Source organism: Tubulanus polymorphus, chromosome 1 (assembly GCF_964204645.1).
Source record: "Tubulanus polymorphus chromosome 1, tnTubPoly1.2, whole genome shotgun sequence".
NCBI lineage: Eukaryota > Metazoa > Nemertea > Palaeonemertea > Tubulaniformes > Tubulanidae > Tubulanus > Tubulanus polymorphus.
Genome location: NC_134025.1, coordinates 22,605,320 through 22,627,548, shown reverse-complemented (window position 1 = coordinate 22,627,548; position 22,229 = coordinate 22,605,320). Strand labels below are relative to the sequence as shown.

At 40.2% G+C, this 22,229-nt stretch overlaps 1 protein-coding gene across 1 annotated transcript; it reads right to left on the bottom strand.

The window, feature by feature from the left end:
• Positions 1–247: 247 nt before the first annotated feature.
• On the bottom strand, positions 248–22,194 carry LOC141902610 (fermitin family homolog 2-like). Its single transcript, XM_074790434.1, has 12 exons — positions 21,476–22,194; positions 9,232–9,465; positions 7,255–7,484; positions 6,351–6,559; positions 5,897–5,999; positions 5,462–5,569; positions 4,937–5,118; positions 4,534–4,658; positions 3,708–3,814; positions 3,097–3,312; positions 2,591–2,737; positions 248–2,502 (listed from the first exon to the last, which is right to left on the bottom strand). Exons 1-12 carry the CDS (start codon positions 21,627–21,629, stop codon positions 2,212–2,214), a joined length of 2,106 nt encoding a protein of 701 aa, XP_074646535.1. The 5' UTR covers positions 21,630–22,194; the 3' UTR covers positions 248–2,211.
• Positions 22,195–22,229: the final 35 nt, after the last annotated feature.

Here is a 22,229-nt window from a genome sequence, read left to right as displayed (position 1 = left end):
CATTGTTTGATCCATTCGCAAAATGCTTGGTCTATCCATTCGATCTCTTAATTGCATGGAAATTTTGTACAGAATGTTTTTGCTGCAGTGTTAGTGTACATTTGCTGCAGTGTACATTAATGTACCACTTATGTGATTTTAATAAATATTCACCTTTTAATCCATCATGTTCCATGCCATCCTCAACAGTCTCAACCTAAGCAAGAAATTATATGAAAAATTGACAAGCAAACTAGGTAGTCTTAATTTGAATTCCCCTTTATTTCACTTTTATACAAGAATATAGTACCAACTGGAAAGCAGCAATAATTTCAAAAGAAATAAAATACCCGTCGACCATATGCCAAAATTGGTTCCTGTCGACGTACCATATCCAGATCCACATCCAGAAATATGGTAGCATGAAATAGCCCTACAACCATCGGTGAATATACCAACAATCTAAAAATCACCCTGGATATTCTCGAAAAATAAGAACAAATAGAAGAGAAAATCTGTGCTTGCATAGGCTCTAGTACATAACATATTTTAACATAAAAACGTAAGGCAAACACTAAACAGCATATCATGATGTGTTGATGTGTCACAGCAAGTTTATCATAAGCCAACTGAAAAATTGTTGAAAGCAGGATTAAAACCTGGCATATGCTGGCTTTAATCATTCGTTGGCAAGGGTGAAATTATATTCCACGCAAACAAGCAGCACAGAAAAGGCTGCTAAAATTACCTCACTTCATCAAAGGGGTTAATTTCGACAATAAACTACAAATCTCTAATCGGTCATGCATTTTTAACAACTAAATAATTAATCATGTATACTACAATATAGACATTAAAATCTTCTGTAATTAATGTTTTTTTCCATATATAGTTTAGGTAACAACTCGGGACGTACACGTAACTCTCGTAATGAATACAAAATAACGCTTTACATATTCAATGATAAAATTCTATTTACAGTCATTTTTGCATTAAAAGGAAATTCGTAAATGCCCAGCTCAGTCATTAGACCCACAACACCTTTCAACTTTCAAACTGAACAGGGATACTGCATAAATACAGAGGACACTTTTTCACTTCGCGCTTATAAACTCACCCTCTCTTATCAGTAAAGATAAATATCGCGAAGACTTTGCTCGTTTCCTAAGTATCTCTTAAATGTATCTGGTCAACTCAGTAAAATATTTACAGTTCCAACGTTTTTAACTCATTGCCTGCCAAAAACGTACTGGTACGTTAGATCTGTTGCATCACTTGCAGAGCCTACTGTACCAATGGTAATTAGAGATAATACCGGTATATACCAATTGCTATGTACAAATTGCACCCATCATTAATATTCGGAGGAAAACCCCCTTTGCATCATCATGGACTCTACAACGAAATTCTTACGAGTCCCTGGCATCATCAACCATCACTGTATTAACAACGCAAAAGTATATTTCCTATCACAGGAGTAATCATACACAATGAATATCTGTTTCATAACATCAAAATTCAGATCGCTGAGATCAGCCTTTCAGTTACAATGTTCATACACTTATCCTGGCACTAGTTCCGCAGTTGTTTTGCATTAAAATTTGTCAAATAGCTGATTGATCCAATTCACAACTGAGTCATAACCAGGTGCTGAAGGTAATAACCAACATCTTGTCTTCAAACAGAATGTCAATCAAAGATTCAATTTCTTTCAGTGCATTTCCTTATATCATTACATTCGATTCATCATATTCAATTCAGACATGTTCAATGCCCATTTTTGAAGCACCTTTGATAGCAGATTTATATATAGAAAGTTGGTAAACATTAGAGAGCACAGGCAAGATATTCAACAATATAATATATACGTATAACATTTGCAATTAGTGATTTGCGTAAGATTTATTTCAGCCCCATTTACTTTTTAATATTAACAGGTAGATGCTATAGTACAAAACGATGGATCCGTGAAGCAGCTCGAAGCCCAAATTGCACTGTCAGTGGCTACGCGTGCATTGCAGTAACATCGGGATTGCTAACTAATCCACTTACGACGTAATGTACGTAGACTTTCGTCCCACATTGTGCGAATGAAAAAGCGATTTTCGGATACACGACCACTAAATTCTAGTACTTGTCGAAAGCTGGATAGATCCTTCGAATTCCTGCCGCGGCATTGTTTTAACAACACATATCGTAACAGAGTGCGACGAAGCCCGACGAAACGAAACATTATGACCAGCCGCCCGTCAATTTGTGGAACATCTCTTCGTTTAAAGCCTGATTTTTGTCCGTCGATCGCATCGAACAGAATATGTAACCGCCGATGAATTCGTGTATGATTTTACAGTCGGCCGTTAAACACGCAAACGCGACCTTTTCTTCCTCGAAGTCCACGATCACGAGTTTCGCCTCCCAGTTAACGTTCCACGATTTCATCGTGCTGTAACGCCAGGTTTTCAGCGCGTCGCCGCTATTCAAATCCATTCGCATTATTCGATTCGAAGCGATTCCCAGTAATTCCTACAAAACAAAATATATCATAGGCTATGATTGCATATTCAGTTGCTGAAATTAATTCGTTCTCGCGTTGGTTTCATTATGCGCGAACCTCTTTTTTCGATCCCTGGAACTTGACGATGAAATACGTGATCCCGTATTCGGGCAACGCTTGACAAGCTTTGATGAAACTCATTTTCGCATCGACAAGCGCCAAGTGCCTGACGTTAGCGTGCGCCTCAAGAATCTTCGTAGCCAACTAAATGAAATAAGTAGTAGAGATAAATGAAATAATCTGTCCGAAAAATGAAGAAATGAACGCAATAGCAGCTTTTTAACCCTTTCAGTGTGTCTACACTTGCAGTGCAGCATATAAATCGGTGATGGAGTTTACTAGTACACCACATCACAGTGAAATTGATATCATTAGTAGTTAGTTTTTATCTGTATTGAAATATGGCAGCACCTGTCAAACATAGTGAAATATAACAATATACCACACCATGGTGTAGATGCACTAAAGCGGTATGCCCGCTATTCGATGGAATTTTTAAAAATGCCAGCGCTTTCAGGTATTGGAATGGGTTTAAGATATTCTTATGATCGCTGCAAATGTACCTGTTTCGATTTCAGTTTTCGCAGGAATCGAGGAGCGATGAAGTCTTCAGCGTTGAAGTTGATCTGAGAAGGCGTAACAACTGGGTCTTTCGGCGTATGTTGCATGCTGAGAAATGCGGTTATAGACTGAACTTCGCTGTCATAGGAACTATCGGCCATCGTTTTTCCTTTCGACGCTAAACGACACGCCGCCATCCATCGGGCGTATTGATGTTCCTGAAAGTGCAAAGATTGCTATGCTATGATTTTGAAATATTACGTATCAAATAATGAGATCAACTAACTATTTCCAATACAGTGTCTACACAGGGGATTTGCCTTTCATCAAGCATTGGGACATTAGTCCTTTCCTTATGTGAAAATCATTATATAGATTTAGGTCAAATAGAATTCACTTTTCAGCGATTGGTATCTTGAGGTAAAGCAGGGTCCTATTAGCCTAGCCACTGCTACTACTTCAGCAAGTGAAATCATTCATGCAGTTTAACGGTAGCAAGGCCAAGACCCTTCATGCACTGTACATGTATATTACAATACTAGAGTGTATTACTAATAGAAAGGGATTGATTAGAAGGAGGTGCTGCCATCAGTGAACAAGAATTAATACTTACTGTATCGCATCTGATCCAGACCTCATTCATTCCATCTGATGAAGGCACGAACAGTTTGATTCCATACTTCTGATTAGTTATATTCACATCTGGTGATACTTCACAGCCTGAAAAACAAGATTCATTGATTACATGCACACCGTCTGTATCGCGCTTGTTTACGTGTTGCACAGTACCTGAACACATACGAATCATAAACTGATTAATTTTTCTGACAGTTTCGAGAGATTTTTAAGATATTTTATTGTCGATTGGTAAATAGAGTGACTTAATACTAGAAAATGTAATAACGATTGGTGTTTTGAAATGTCTGCTGACAGCCAATAAGAAATGAACATAAGCAAGCAATAGCAGGTCTTTCATATTTAACCCTTTCAGTGCTGGCTAATTAATACCCTATAGTGCTGAAGATAATTTGAAAATTCTGAAAAATTCCACTCTATTGTGTTGAATAACGGGAATAGCACTATAGTGCGTCTACACCCTGGCGCGGTATATCGTTAATTACTAACATTTCACTATGTTTGACAGGTGCTGCCATCTTTCAGAAGAGATAATTAGTAATTACTAATTAAATCAATACACCACAGTGCGGTGTACTAGCAAAATCCATCACTGATTCGTACACCGCACTGCGGTGTAGATGCACTGAAAGGGTTAATAGTTCATTAATCATTTTGTAGTAATAGTTCATTAATCAAGCGCCAGATATAACTTATGTACAGTACTTTTAAAAATCTCATTTCATAACCCTTTGATATTAGAAAAAGTATACTATGTCAACAACAGTGGTCAAATAGTGATTAGATAGGGATCTTTTATTCACCTTTGAGATTGACTCTCATCAACGCGGTACCGTTTGCATCTTCTTTACTTTTGTAAACAGCAACGTGCGTGTCTTTAAACGTAAACCAACACCGCTTGAAACTTTTTAATGTAAACTTCTTCGGCCTGAAACGTGAAAAAATTCCCGATGAATGTTTTACTCGGCGCGTAAATATTTCAGCGTAGCGAAAACTGAATAACCATTACTCTCTTCCGAAGTACACCGTACTACAGCTGGTTACAAGACCTTACACAGCGGATCCAAATATAACTTTTCTTAGTTCTCGTGCCTTGCGTTCGTCGCAAAACGCTAGACCAGTCGAACCACTCCATGATCGTCAGGTATGATTCATTGCTTATTCACCCAGACATATTTCCGGCGGCGGCAAAAAAATACTACTTACTTAAAAAATTTGAGGTAGTCCGACAATTCTGGTATATGCGTAATATCACCGGGAGACGAAACGCTCGTCCCTTCCAACGATATTTGTAGATCGGTTAGAGCGGCATCAATGTCGTCTTCCTCCATGTGATTATTGTCGAGGGTATCATTTTGCGGCTCTTTCGACTGTAGACTCACTTGAAGCTGCGAAAACAACGTGACAGTAAAAAATAAGATCACGGCATAGGTTGATATTTACGTAAGAGATAGAGAAAGAATGCGCGGAAACGCGGGTTTTCTTTTAACTGCGCGGTAGGTATGATCAGATCTGATATTAAAACCCGATATTTCATGCGGACTAAAAATCTTTTTCAGTTTGTGTTCCAGATGTTTTTCTTATTTAGAAGGCGGAAGCAGATCATAGTCAAGATACAGACTTATAGAAAATAGTATTCAGTTAGATCAAATCTTTGCATTCTTTCATCCATGTGCTCTACTTTTCTATCAGGCGTTTCACATCACAATACTGTGTTCCGTATATACAAACCTGTAATGCAGCGAACATAATCATTTCTTCTTCAGTACAGTCGATCTCTTCTGAGATAAGCGCCCATTTCGCTTGTCCATAAATCTGGTTTATTCTGATGGCGTCATACTGAAATAAAACATTACGATATAAAAACTTTATATCTGCCGCCATCAATTCCATGAGAAAAATATAATAATTCCCATGTTGAGCTTGAACCTCTGATCTGTGTGCTAGACATGTGATGTATCAACTGAGCCACTTTATATGTATACACATTTTTTCACTGTTTATAATAGCCTGTATAAAAATCCCCGCTTACTGAATGGCTAAAATTTTGTTCACTTCCAGTCCCCCCCAAATGTTTTCTTCACGTCCACTTATAGCTGTTACATCGGTTAACACAATGGCTGGATACTTAGAAACTGGAGCAGATACCTATATTTTTTCAGTTACCTTAGGATTTAAGTCATAAAATGTGAAGAATTTGTATCTCAAACAAACAACGTCATTCTCGCGAATTTCCTGTTCGTATAGAGACCGCGAGGAATCCATCCAACTGAAAACGATGAAATAAAAAAATATCAGTGAATATCCCAAACTCACGATGAGCCAGCCGATTATAATGTCTCTTACTACCTAAACTAAAACTAAACCGCCATAGATACGATTGGCAGAATGAATATTATTCTATTAAGCTTAGGCATTCTTCGCCTGACCAGCTGATGGTTTATTGGTAGAAAACACAAATTCCAACTGTACTGGCATCATCTCATTGACTTCTCCGCAACAAAATATGAGCTTCCAACAAAAACAGCCAAGGCAATGAATGCACACGCTTGGAATTCCTATACCGCGTATGAGGATGTATTTTGGTTGCGTTTTTATGTCACTCACTCGTGTAACTTACCTTCCGTTGATTCGAGCTTTTTCCGAAAACGACTTTGGGCGTGGAAGAACATCGAGAGCGACCCGTGTAGGAGTCAGAGGACTGTTGACTAGTTGGTAATCCGTAGCGTCGACAAATGACAAACTGTGGACTGAACTCGGAGACATTGTACCGTTGTAGGTAGACCACGGGCTGCTACCCGGCGTACCAGGCGTCCGTAGGAGAGTTCCCTAAAATGAAGAACAAAATCGATCATGCTAGCAAAACCTGCGTTGGACAGTGACGCGATGGATATAGCGAAGCAAGCTTATACGGGCAAGATTTGAAGAATTGTATAAGAAACTTCTTAAGAGGCTGGGTCCCGGCAACAGATTGATGTCTGGGTTGTCCCTGAGCTTATAGTAGACGAAATACAGGTCTCATAATAGTCAGTTAAGATTTGACTAAGTTATAGCCTAATATATGAAATGAACTTATTTTAACACAAATACAGCTATCATATTGCTCTTAACCAGGGTAGAATTTCTTCAGAAATCATCACCATTTAAGCTAAACTCAGATCGGGAATTTTTGCGACACGAGTGTACTTAAGATCGCAGTCCAGTCATTAGCTGATCAGACATGTTCTATGTCTTACAACAATCGGATCGGATCTTATGTGACCTGGGTGTACTAATGACCGATCGTAAGTTCGTAGCCAATGAACGGTGATGTACACATCATATAAGCAATCGGGCAAAAATGATCATGGATCTCAGGTGACCCGGTGTAGCTAAGATCCGATGGACAAACCAGTCTAACATGAGTGTTCTTAAGACCGAATTGCAGACAATCGGATCGGATCTTAAAAGTGCGACCCGAGTTAGGCAATAATTCTGATACAAACTCCCAATATAAAATAGATATGTATGCTGCATAAACAAACCTGTGGTGTGGAGGGTGTGGCTGGAGATCGCGATATATACGGACTTCCCGATCCATCGCCGTTTAAATTACCGCTGTTATTACTCAAATTCGAGCCGTTCGACGTGCGGTTCTGATTGCTCGGATCACGTTTTTTCTTACGCACGATTCCCTTCGCTAGGTTATTGTTGCGTTTCAAATCCTCTTTTTCGAGCTTTCGATGAAACGACAATTCTTCCGGATGTCGGATACCTGAAATCAGATCGAATGCGATAACGATGTAGGAGGCAGTGGTGAGGTTTGAAAATTGTGAGCCGAGTACAAAAATTCGGATTTTAGTCCAACTATATCCTCCCTGGGCAGGGATTTGAATCTGATGGCATCGAAACTCATGGTACAAAACCCTGCCATACCAGCCCGAGTGTGCAGTTTAGAGTCTATCCAAGAAATTTGCCTCAGCAATCATACAACATGCAATCACATTGGTGCTGCTGATTTTTTCGTTCGGCAAACCTGCACACCCCGTCTAGTGTGGCAGGGTTTGGCGCCGTGGCCGAGTCTAGTAATGCCATCAGGTTTGAATCCCTGCCCAGGGAGGATGGTCAAATGATAGATTAATGAACAAATGAAGAAACTGAACTGCTGACTGAATTTTTAAAACAGATTGTTTGGAACGGGCCGCCCTGAGTTTATATTCGATACGATGGGCAGCAATTTGCCAATGTTGTGATTCAACTTCATCCTGCCAGCCAAAATTCATGAATATATAGCAAACAAATTATGTCTGGAAGGGGCACTATTCAGTCGACATGCTTTATCATAGATATCGCGCTATAGTAGTATCGAGAAAAGCGGAGGAATGCTAGGATGAAACGAATCTGATTAAAGTGTGATTCTGTTTACTACTACTATCACCGCAAACATCTACGTTTTACTAGCCGCATGAATTCCTGAATCCGTAGTTGGCCGGGGCGTGCATTCCAACAACCGGAATATGGTTTATGAATGAAATATGCGTTACACTAACGGGTGGTACTCATGAATTTAACATTAACATTATTGTGTAATTTAACGTTCATGATTCTACGTTCATGAGCCGCAACTAGATTACTATTTATTGATAATATCCTGTATCCGTAAACATAATAGAATAAACTATTGTGTGGATACAGTGAGCGCCGGACATTTGAATATTCGTAAACAACCACACGTAACCACGATGATTCAATGTGGGCATGTTCACGCTTACGTTCCGATGAGAGCTATAGTTGCTCATTCTCACCCACTATGTAGAAATGAAAGGATATTTATTGCGATGAATATATCCGTTATTCGGCATAAATTTGTACGAAACGGTGGCCGTTAGTCATATAGGTGTTAACCCGGTTTTTAGGAAAAGCAGCAGGTTTCTACCGCCCCTTCCGGAAAATGGACAGTAACAGAACGGAAAATCAGTTTGCCTTCAATCGTAGTCTATCATTGGTCACGCAGGCCCGTATGCAGACTCTCTTTTGCGTGGGTGCAAATTTAGATGAGCTGGAACTTATTTGATGGTGTAGCTGGTGATCGCGAGCGCTGTCGGTGTGAAGTCCCCTGCGAGGGGTTTGGGGTCCTCCAAGAAAATTTTGAATATTTTAAGCGTTTAAGATGCATTTCCAGCCAATGTTAGAGAATATTTCATATTACAAAATCATTGAAAATTTTCTTAAGACCAAAAAGTGGAACTTGGGATCTTGTGGGGAGGTGCACCCAAAGCATCATGGGCCTGTCACATAAGAGTCCAAAACCTCCTTTCCGTCGAGGTGGTGTGATTCGGATTTTGGGTGGAGACAAACTGGAGATTTTGGCTGGAGACTTCAGAGGTCATAAAAGAGTACACCCCAGTTTCATCTATACGTGGCGATGGTCAATCTAGTGGTCCGAAGGCGTTCCATACAAAAGAAAACATCTCTTTTATGGGAGTAAGCAGCAAAAATATTGAATGCTAAAGTATTCTTACCTAATTCTTTGCTAACTTGAATGATCGATTTAAAAACATCCACCGAAAAGTCCACTCTCATTTCGCGTACTTGTAAGTCGGGCAGTTGAACGCTGACGATTTTATGCATAGGTGTAAACTGCAGCTTCGCATCGGCCTGAACGCCGCACTGATCCAACGTCGACCGAGTATGTTTCAACCACATGTTCTTGTCCGGCCACCAAAGGGCGTGGTCCGACCAGTCCATCGCTATTTCTGTAAACGACATACAAGCGCATTTATGAATATATCATCAGTTCACCAAAATAATTGATAAGGGAGAATTTACATATTATAAAAAGGACCAGTTAGTAGATACAGTTACTATTAACATTTACTATTAACATTACTATTAACATAAAGGACTGACGGTTTTTTGACATAATGCACATTCACGGACTGAAGTCATTTTGACTTAAATATCGAGACAACAAATTTCAACTTCAATCAAATTGAATATCTTTTTTTAGCATTTTCCTGAATTTTCTGAACGTGACCTTCTTTTTTAGCTAGGTCTACCATAACCAATATTTTCGGGGGTTTGATGGCTCGGGGAGTGTTGGGTTCAGGCATTAGGATGGGGTCAGGGTCAGGTACCGTTACTCTTCTCCTGACTGAAATCTATAAAACAAATTCTCTTTCATCCTGTCTTTCATTTCTGTTGTTTCACTCAACCCATCACCATATCATAGCCTAGCACTGAAATCCCTTACACACCCCCGAGTTACAATTGAAACCCTTCAGATGCTCTTCGCCCCGACGCGTACATATTTATTGTAGGCCAAACTCGACACCATCCATCGCTATATCAATTACTTCTCATATTGACACAGTCACTAACAACGGACCAATTTACATTTATTGCAACGCGCTTGTCATGAAGCGAAAAATACCAGTATCCGTGTAATTGTGGCCTTAATATATCGGCAACCGCTAGATCCATCTGTATCTGTGACATTTCATAAATCAGCCAAGCGCATTTTTTCGTCTCTTAACTTTCTACCGATGTTGTATGTCCTACATCGGGGATAAAAGTCTACATTCAGCCTATTTTAAGAAACCTCTCATAATGTGGAACAGATTCATAATTCAGGATCGTATTTTCATTTCGATTTTTCCCGCTAAGCGCCACGCAGTGGGCATTATAAGCGGGTTCGATGTTTCTTTTTCCCGATGGGGGAGAGACCAGAGAAGAACCTTCGACCAAGAAACTCTGTCGTCACAAGGGTTTGAACCCATAAACCCTGGATTGACGAGACCAGTGACCGGCGGCTTAAACCAATCAGCCACTTGCCTCTCTTTCATTTCGATGAAAGCACTCCAACGGCGAAACTGGGCTTTCCAGCTCAATAACTGGGGCCAGTCTTGTGCCCGCAATATAATTGATACGAACATAAAAACAGATAAAGCGGATATTCTCAACAATACATGAAAAGACGCTTATTTCTACGTCTCGATCTCTAGCATATATACCAAATCATTTCTATTACGGCCTAGGGTATTCATTTGAAGTATTGTGTCTTCGTCGACGAACCGGCGCTGTCACTGGTCAGACACGAAGTGCGACGCTCTGAACGCGACTTGTCTGACTTGTTTACACACCGCAGCCGCATCGGGGGATTTTAACGTTCGCACAATCAATATACATTCATATCGGATGGATATTTACATATATATATATATATATATACATTTACTGTCTGAAGATGGATGATCAGCTGGAAGGAGAAATGAACCTCGACACGAGGATGAGGAACATAGCAAATGAAAAGCATCACACAGTTAAATAAGATGCATCACTAGTATGCAAGAAAATATCTCCAGGAAGCGCCGTGACTAAAGCCGCGATTGCGCGAGCCTTTTTGGCCCGTGCCAAGTTCGACGCGGAACAACTGTTCACGCGGGTGTCAAAAACCAAAAACGTCGCACCAGGCCCGAGCCAAATTCTAGCGCGGGTCAACTTATTGCAACTGGTTCCGGGAGTGTTTCACTCGTTTAAGCATTATTCAGTATCGAGTGGTTTAAAGGTGGTTTAAACGTGAACGTGCTCTTTCATTTGGCACAGGCCAAATTTGACTTGATCGTGGGCCTGATCCATGCCAATTTGGCCGGGGCCAGATCATCTGATCGCAGCTTATATATGCTGGTTTTCAAGAACCACCACATAGCCATTGATACCTAAACAATTACAAGCGTATAGAAGAAGGTTAACAGAAATGCATCGACGTGACGTAAATAGGTGCAAGTTATTTACTGTGCGAACAGGCTGCTGTTGTTTTTTCCCTGGTATAATGAGATTGCATAATCGTGTACTATCCTAGATACAGTATTGAATAGTTGACATGTAACAACACTGTTCAAATATATTTGTGCCGCAAGTTAGGTTAGGTTCTTTCGGATGATCTATATTGTAATATCCTAAATTGTAGGCTATGTAAAACTTCGGTTTGGAAAAGAGTCTTTGAGAAATGGGGGAAGGAAACTTGCAGAGATATATATGATACCGTGACACCGGTCAAAACGTCAAATCAATTAATTTCTAGCTTTAAGGAAACTCTTTGGACTTCATCTTTCGTCATATCAGCGCGGGATTCTCTATTCATCGTCACAACACCGAATAGCGTTTCTTCAATGGTAATCAACAAGATATTTTCCACGACACCGGGAATCAGAGTTTGTGCCGATAATCGTTGGAATTAACCCCATATTTCGCTCGGACATACGCGGGGAAAAAACTTCCATAAAATGCTAGTTTTTATACGCGTTAATTGAGCAGAATGACAACTAAACAAATAGATGTCACAGGAGGCCGTCGAGTTACATTCCGAACGATCCGGCTATATCTAGTAATACATCAGACTTAATCATATGTATTTTAGATCATTTAATGTCAGTCAGCTTGCCACATCGATGGCACCGCGGCCACAGCGGTGGTATATAGTGCCTACGATTATTTGCAAGATGAATCATCCCCTTGTATTATTTTCTAATCAGCAAGATGCCGCTAATCAATCTAGTTTGCGAACTGTACACTAATATGTCGGTCTAGAAAATATTGCAAACGAAAACGACGACGACGTCGACATTGTCGTCATCTCATCGTAGACAGGGACCGAGTAATATGACATATTTGAAGTAGCTCTTACCGCATGCTGCGGCACGAGACATCGGTTGTAAATTTAAAATACTAGAACATCTATGTTAATATGCTAGACGTGATTTATAACAGGACCCAATTCCGCAGTTCTGTGTTAGACTCGACTCAGAGTTAACTCGTCGAAAATGAACTAATGTTAACTCAGAGTTAACTCTAACTCATCTGTGGAACTGAATCCAGTTGCATTGCAGCTGATAGAATCCTAGAAAGGTCTACGAATAAATAGTGATCTAGTCGAAAAATGGTTATCTATATTTTCACCAGTTTCTTAGTATTTCTTCAGTTTTCGAGATGATAAGGCTATTAGAGAGAGCTGTTCCGGCTGATTTTTCAGTCAGACAGTTATAGTTGATCTGTCTGGGAACTAGTCGATCAATCACTCAGCCAGTCTACTGTCGAGGCTGACACTGCGACACAGCCACTTCTCGTAATGGAGGTTCAGATTCATTCTCCTTTTAGTAACCGTCACTGATCACTTGTCTACAAGTCACATGGCTGAGCCAGGTAAGAATACCGGCAGCTGGGGAAGATTGTTACAAAGTTTCACAATATTACCAGTTTTGAAATCGTTGCACTGCAAAGAGTAGAACAACGCTATCTGTGGAGCGTGAGAGCAATGTCGCAGTCACATAAAGCCTAACTCAGATTGCATAAGATCTGACCCGATCGTCGGAAACCAGTCGCCGATTTTTCAGTCGGGGAATTTTTGCAACGTGAGTGCACTTAAGATCGTTAAAACTGATCGCAAATCAGTCGTGTAAGCCGATCGGACATGTTCTATGTCTTATGACATTTGGATCAGATCTTATGTGACCCGAGCGTACTTACGAACGATCGTAAGGTCGTAGCGAGCGATGTACATATCACATGACTTAAAGCGTTCGGTGCAAAATCATCGTCGATCTCAGGCGACTTGAGTGTAGCTAAGATCTGAAGAACAAGTCTTGGTGGAATCGGCGACTCGACCTCATGATGTAACATCAGTGTTCATAAGACAGAAGACGATTGGATCAGATCGGATCTTAGTGAAACCTGAGTTAGGCTTATGCCATCAGCTTCAAACCCTTGAAAGACCTTGCAAGTTAAGGAAATAGCAGAGTCTCACAATGTTATCAGATTCTGACCCTGCATTGGAGCACCATACAGATATAAGCCGCGATCACACGGATACGATTTAGCCCGGGCTAAATTGGCACGGATCAGGCTCAGGCCAAATTTGGCCCATGCTTATTAGAGAGCGCGTTCACACGCAAACCATTCACTCGATACTAAACAATGCACAAACAAAGCGAAGTGGATCATTTACGGTGCCAGTTGAAATTCAAACATCTGGTGCTAAAATTTGGCATGGGCCTGGTTTGACATTTTTGGTCAGGCCAAACAGGCTCGGGCCCATTTGGCACCCGCGTGAATAGTCGTTCCAGGCCAAATTTGGCACGGGCCAAAAATGCTCATGTGAGATCGCGGCTATACAGTCAATAATGATTCACAACCAATAAATGCAATAAGACATCTACTTGCACTACGACCATGTTCCGGCACACTTTGACCACCTTATGTTAGGTAACGTTAAAAGCTTCATACACCAACACGAGATGCTAGTACCCTTCGACATAATTTCATTAACGTCTCGAGATTCCCTGTATACGCCCGGGTATAGAATACTTGACGTATTGCCCCGGTGAAACGAGTATCTCGTGTGTAATTAGATTTTTACTGAACTGGTGATGCATTGATCTGATTACTCACCAAACCGAACACTATCACGATTTACGTATATGATTGATCGGCCTGTTGAATATCGACGATTATTTGGACCGATATTTCGATCGGTGGAGGTTACACTAACACGACGACAGTTATACCAGGATACATTGGATACACTGAATCTGATGATAATCTATTGATTTTAAAGCCCACCACACTTTCGCAGTTCTTTGCTTTATCAACCAGTCCGATAATTTTTAAACGCTAAGATCAAGTTCACACTCTCCCAATTGTGTTGGATCACAAGCCTGAATGAAGGGATGATCCGGCTTAATCACGAAAGTGTACAGGCCTCTATTTGGCTCTAACTTGAAGAGTTTTCATTGAAACTTCAGTAACAAATCATTAGTTCATGGTTCCATCTAAAATGATTCCCTATGACTAAGTCAGGGGCGGATCCAGAGGGGTTCAGGGGGTGCGCACCACCCCTTAAAACTTTCCATGTGCCTTTTTTCCTGGCCCCATTTTTAAAAACATGCTTCGATGAATACATCTATAGTCTCACACTTTCCATTCCTCAGATGCCCCGAAAAGTCTGAAATAAGTTTAGATATGCAAAGTTTACTGGGCCAGCTATGAAGCATAATGGTTGCCCTTCTTCTTTGAAGAAATCTTAGATCTGCCGCCGCGAGATCCGCAGTAACATAGCTGTGTGGAACTGAATTCAAGAGTTTAACAGGTGTATTGCGATAGACCTCGACAAGTATCTACAATACGAACGAACACGCTCAAAATCAAAATTTACATGCCCTTAAACTGAACGAGAGCACCAGCTCATTGAAATGAAATCTATTTATTTAATTAAACACGGTTGACTTATTTATAGAAATGCTATGAAGGAAGCTTTATTATATATATATATATATATATATATATATATATATATATATATATATATATATATATATATATATATATATATATATATATATATATATATATATATATATATATATTCATATTTCCACATTCGCAACGCTACTCAAAATATTGAATAGCTTAACGAACGATTTTGACCCATTTACAAATGCGCCCCCCGAGTGCCGTTAAAGTGCTGCCTGTAGGAGGAAGTTTATTGCGGCGAATTTATTCGATAAGTGGCTTTTTATGACAAAGGTAACATCGAAAAACTGATTTCTAGGAGGTTCATCTATGGAAGCTCGTTTTCAATGGCTTCCTGATATCGGTAAACTGAAAAAGCGCATTCTGAAAACCGTGCAATTTCCAACGCCATTTCCAGACGCGAAGTTCTCGCTCCACTTGACTGAACCCGCCGATGAACCCGACTGAATCACCGCCGTATAATCTAAAGCCGATCTCCGTTTCAATGTCCGACCCTTGTGATGATGAATCAGCAACAAAATCATGTCACCAGCAACTAGTGGAGAGAGATTAAGCGCATTTCATCGCTGATAAAACGCGCGCGCGAGCTCTGACTAATCCACGGTCGTCGCACTCGGGCTCAATATATCTAGATCGGACAGGCCTCGAGATCTTTGATAATCGCAGCAAAAAGTGCGAATAGCAGAATAATTTATTTGCATTATTTTGACAAATCTAAAACGTTTAAGGGGTTGCCGCTGTCCGGTTTGGGTGACTAATAAGAGTTTATGGAAGGAACTTTCGAGCTGATAAGAGTGCATTTGACGCTTTCGCACGAGTCACCATCAATCCATGGTTCAATTCGTCGGCGTTTCTTGGTCAAGGGTTCTCTTTCTTTATAAGGAGACGTCGAACCTCTTCAACCGCTTGCCGGTTCAGGCTGGTTGGACGATTGTTTCCACGAGCTGGAACCGATATTTTCGATTACGTACTACGATTTAAACAAAAAATTCCTGTAATTTTGACTGCCTATCACACAACTATCTTAATACTTTGATTAGTGATTTCAAAATCGAACCTGTTTCGCTGTGTGGTGGGTTTGTAAGGGATACCAAATCAAACCAAATCTACATACCAATCAAATAAATAACAGGGATAATCCCTGTTTCAAGATCATATAATAGGCCTATCCCCGACAGGTCCTCAGTAAGTTGAGGGATACAAAAAAGTCCTTTTTAAAAGTCCTTTTTTTCGGATTTCGGCAAAAGCTAAGCCTTTGATCCCAAAAACTACAGAAAATTCAAGCCATATTTTGGTGACATCCACTCTGGTAGGAGTAGCATATATTTCATAAGGGGTGGCTGATTTTCAGAGGGGTACATGTAAAAATGAAAGGGGTGGCCGCCCCTCTAAAACCTGTTGTGGAAAACACTGTGTCCAATCGTGAAGGCAGCTAAGCACGTATAACACCAGGAGCCGATGGTATGCAATCTTACACGCCGCACGCTATTTACATCTAAGGGAGTTTCCTCATTGAAAACCGATGATTGCTACCAATAATTCAGCCATTCCTCATCTCGGAGATATCTAAATTCCACTGGTTTACGCTACTACGCCGCCACCGCGCCATATGCGTAACAGATCGTCCGAGATTTTATATACCGACGCGCAAAGAACACAACCAGAAACACGAACGTAAATATTTATAGGTGGAAAAACAGACACGGATTGTGAGGAATTCTCCGCTCCTGCCCGCAGTGTGCGAGCGCGCGTGTGCGTGACTCAAGCTGCCTGGTCTCCGGCTAACTCATTCAGTAAAACTAGTGTTTACACAACTATTATATGAGAGCACGGAAATTGATTTAGTTATCAAAATCAAAATCATTTAATCGTGAACATAGCTCAGCCAAAACACAAAGCTCATATCTAATCAGTATGTATATAGATAATACACCGCAGACCGGTATTGCCATGTGAGCTGTTTGCATATATACAAGTAATATGCACTCACTGACTCCGAAAAGTTCAACAATCCGAAGATGAGGATGTGATATGTACATCAGCATGGATTCAAGAAAAACAGATTCGGATTTCGGCATAAACAGGATTCGGCTTCATTTTGAAACCAGAAAAAAAGCTGCACACTTTCATGACAAGATTTCAAACAGATCGTACAGACTTAAACTTAGACCTAACTAACTTGGTTACAGTGCAGGACATGCTTAAAGTAGTTCTAGAATTTGATAACGGCCAGGAAAAACGGTACACACCCAGCGCTAAAAGGGCTAGTACTGTAAATTTTGCACGACCAAAAACGTTGGACCAGGCCCGAGCTAAATTTCAGTACGAGTCAAACCAGAAGTGACTCACTTCACTTTGTTTAAACATTGTTTAGTAGAGTGAGTGGTTTACGTGTGAACGTGCTTTCTTATTAGGCATGGACCAAATTTGACTCTGGCCTGATCTATGCCAAAGCGTCGCTGTGTGATCGCTGCTATTGTCACAGTACTCGCAAAACAAAAGCTGTGAACCGGTCTGCATGTTAGTAAGATCAAGAAGTTTCCTCTTCCGGTCAATTGATCATTCTCACCGAAGTGCGGGCAACAATCGAAACCGCATCGGCGCAACAAGCCGACGATGATTTCTAGGGTGAAGGAAGTCTTCATCGATCCGCGCACGGCGCGATGTTATAGTGCAATCAACCCGATTACTCGTCTAATCTGCCTTGTACGCGGAATCGATGAAATTAAGTGCTTCTTCATTCGGCTTCTCTATAGCCGGTGGATTAATCGCCGCGGGATTAACGATAAAATACTTCGATAAAACAAGCCGTCAATTACGTCTCGAGCCGGCAGCGGTCCCCGGCGCGCAAGATCGATGGCGGTCGCGACGAAGCTAAGATTTGAAAAGTTTTGAACTTTTCAGTTTTCCTCGAACGTTAAGATTTAGACATCAGGCCAACAGGATTGATTCGTTTGAAGCGCCAATTTTCACTTTTTGGAGAAACTAACAATACAAATACATGAATAATACACAATACTTCAAAATTTGTAGCAAACAATCAACATTTACCATTATGAAATCCTTTTTGAAACTAATTTCCATTCATCCTTAAGTCACCTCAAGCCCTGTTATCCTTTTTTCTACTTATTGCCTTATAACTTATTAATTATCATTAGTGCATTTTCATAGTTAATTGTTATATTCTATCTCGTACTATTCTTCAGCAACATTTTGTAAATTATGTTTTGGCAGCAAATTTAACTGTTTATCTACTGTATCGCTAGCAATGTCTTTTCGAAATACTCTTAAGCATACTTATATATTGTAAAATTGTTCTTCTGTTAATAAAGCTACTTATAACAAAAAAAGGATTCGTTTGATATGACAGGACACTATTAAGATGGAACAATGATTCGTTTGATCTAAAACCCACTGGTGACAAATTGACAACGATCCCCGGTAAACTAGACTCGACCATCTATAACAGACACTTGATAGGTTCAGCACATCCCTTTCCAGGAAAGCTCTTCGAAATGACCTTTTCTGGAAATTGCTTTCTTTACTCTTATTTCGCGTAGAGACCCAGAATAATGTAAAGCATACAGAAATACCAGCTAAAATCAAACTCACATAGATTATCTAAAACAAAACGTTTGACCCAACTTCTTATATAGATCTTCCCCTATTTTCGAAACGGTGGTTTTTTCCCTGATCGATCGACACAACATCTGTTAGTGTTCCATCACAGAAAGAATTACCGCGGTGACCTGAAAACCTACTCTTTCTCAATTTGAATAAGAGTTTCAAGCAGATGCTGATGATGATGGCTGTCTGGAATTCCTGAACTGCCAAACTATATAACATACAGTACTATACACTACGCTGCACTGCACTTCACTTCACTTGAGAATCTGAAGATGATAAAATTCTTCAACTATCTTCTATCACAATCGTGGATGAATCGTAACATATCGACTTTAATCCATACTTCAACAGAAACTCTCATCTTGAGTTATCGACGAAACTTTTGAATTCCAGGTTTTTACGCTCTACGCATCTCGTCTCAGAACCTGGGAGACTACGGAGTGTTTTTACTCGTTCAATGGATGAAGCAAGACACTTCAGATTTGTCAACTTCAATTCAATATTTCAACACGTCGTATATACGCGATATTTCTAATTTCTCCCATCTCCTATTTCTAATTCCAGGGATAATGAATCCCTTTTATTCAGCTTAAGATTATTTCAACTTAGGCTAGGGGCACCTAGGAGTCACTGGGATTTTTAAAGGGGGTCAGAATTAATACAAGCGTAACTATGCCTCATACCCTGGTACTTAGCACCACATCAGCTGACTGTCGAAGGCAAACAATCATCTCGGAATTTTTGAAATTGTTAAATCGTCCTCAACTGGTCTTAATTTTTGAAATTCGAAGCTTGAGAGGGGTGTTTTCTGGAAGGCAAAATATTTATGAAATTTTCAGAATGCGTAAAACAAATTAACAAAATTTGAAAGAAGAGAGGTCGTCTGCACCCTTCACCCCTCTGGTGATGACCACAGGCACACAAGCATTTCTTTGCCCAATTATGTAGACTTGACAAATCATCCAAAAGGCGATAATTCTTTACGGGCAACTGAATTGCCCAATGAATCGCCCGTGACATTTACACCTGAATGTCGAGCAATCGAATTTCATAAACCGGTAAGATGCATTATGGATACCATGTGATTCGTTAAAATGGCTATTGATTGGTGCGCGTGCCCATTCAGTATCGGGCGTATAAATTCAGTCGCGATCGCGTGCCGTGTGACCCTAGCTCGAGGCGTCAATTCACCTACAGATTATTTTTCATATTAACTGCAAGATTCAGGTTACATGGTTGAAGCTGGATACAATCATACACCTATCCGAAACCTCCATTGTAGATAATGAAAATTTGGCCCTTTAGCGAGAACAGTACATATCAAAACAAGTCCCAATCAAACCAACAGGTATTCATTGAAACATTTCACTAACCACACGTCTACATCTAGGCTGTATGAAAAAATATGCCAGTCTATATATCAAACTTGGATATATTACTCATAATCGGAACTGATTTCAACAGTCCAAATTTTTTCCATCATTTTTGCTTTAGGCTTAATATCAAATACCGCAATAGATATAAAACACGAACAAAAGAGACGAAAATATTATCGACAATAAATAAATCATGCAGGCACAAAGAACAAGGTCTAAGAACCGTTTTCCCCGTGTAAAGCAATGTCGAGTGCGCGCTATTCTAGGGCCCATAGTAAACGATTACAATGAATAACCGAAGGGGTTTACGAAAAAATTGTTTTTCGTCTACAAAGAAGACGTAGGTTGTTTTACAATACGAGACGACAACATTGATCTTACCGGAATGTCCGTTACATTCATAATGCTTAGCTAGCGGAATCAAAGAAGAAATTATACATTTTTAAACCACAACCATTTACAACAGAAATATATCGATATTGAGAGTGAAACATCAAATCTTTATATGTCTATTTAACATCGAAACCCGCCTCCATTGATCTCCGGCAATTGATCTTCAATGTTTCGAGATCCCCGAGGTAATCAAAACTTCTAAGACAAACAATTTCGAAATTAAGATCATGTGGCCGACTCCATGCATTTATGAGATTGTATCGGGCTAGTCTCTTTACATGCGATGCTGAAGTATTAGCCTATCTTATGTACAGGCCCATGTAGGCAGTTCTTATTTTGGGTGGGTGCGAATTTAGATAAGGCAGAACTGAAAGGGATTTGAAGTGTTTTGGATATTTTTCCTGCCAAAGTTAGTGAATATTTCATATAGGCCTAACAAAGTCGCTGAAACATTTGAGGTCGTCCACACCCAACACATCCCCCTGGGATGGGCCTGATCAAAAGTTCATAAAGACTAGTCTTTATGAAATGTTGGCCTGATGCATAGAATTTTTGATCCAACTCAAGATAAGAAAGTTCTAAGAAGCTATAGGGGATGAGTTCTCTGCAGTTTCGAACATAAACTGTTTAGGCCGACTTTCAGAGAGAGAGAGACCTAATGATTCACGAAGAGGTGCCAAAAATAGCTCATCCTCGCAGTTCCATGATACGTAGCTACATAACAGCACCCACGTAGAACAGCTTATACTGCGTATATATTCCACAGGTAGCTGCGTAATGGTAATTCCACAGGTAGCTGCGTAATGGTAATATTTATCAGTACCATCAAGTTGCAGCAAACATACGGAAAGCTTTTGCCGAAGAAGTTACTGGCCCGTGACGAATAGATAAAATAAGATATTTCATGCAACACACTCCAACCAAAACATTCAGAACATGAAAAGTACACAAGAACAGCCATACACATTTTCGCATTCTCTGAAATAGCCTAAATGAGTTAATGTTTCATCAGATTAGAGTTAGGCCTAGGTATTTAATTATTTCTGGAGGGGAGTTAACCTACCGAGTGCCTCGACGAGCCTGAACATCACGCCCCCAATGTGAAGATCACCTTTCACGCGTAGGGTTTTCTCGACTTGACGCTCGGGAATCGGTACATCGGTGACCAGAATTGTCAGATCCCACGAACCGTCTAAATAATCTCCTTGAAACAGCATATTTTCTGTTCGACCCGATCGCGTTACTTATAACAAGATATTCGAAAACGTAATAATGATAAATCCTTTCAACGATAAAATAACGACAGCGAGCTTAGCCGGGTCGGTCGGATCGCGAAGTTTAACAAATTGATGATTCTTTCGTCATGATCTTCTCGGAAATGTTTGAATAATCAGGTAAATCCACCATGTAGTTTACTTACATAGAACATGATTGATAACTTATCACATTTACGACAGAGAGACGGCGGCGGCCAGCGATTTACTTCTCAGAAACCATACTTGTATGAATGTAGCGTAGATAGATATAGACCTTATAGATAGGCCTATAGAGAGACTTGTTGTTGGGATAGGCAACTTTTAACGCTAACTTTTCTAACAATAATCTACACTGACCACGAACGTCTACCGGACGGTATTCCTCTAGGCGACAATCAGAACCGATCCGCGGATATTCCAGATGGGAACGCGGGCATGTTTAGGAAATATTCGACGTTAAAACCAGTTGAAAATTCACGGAACTATGAGAGATCGCGCACACGAATGTTCAACAGCAGCGGCGCTCTACGGCTCCACACTAAATATCGATTTAGTCGAGTT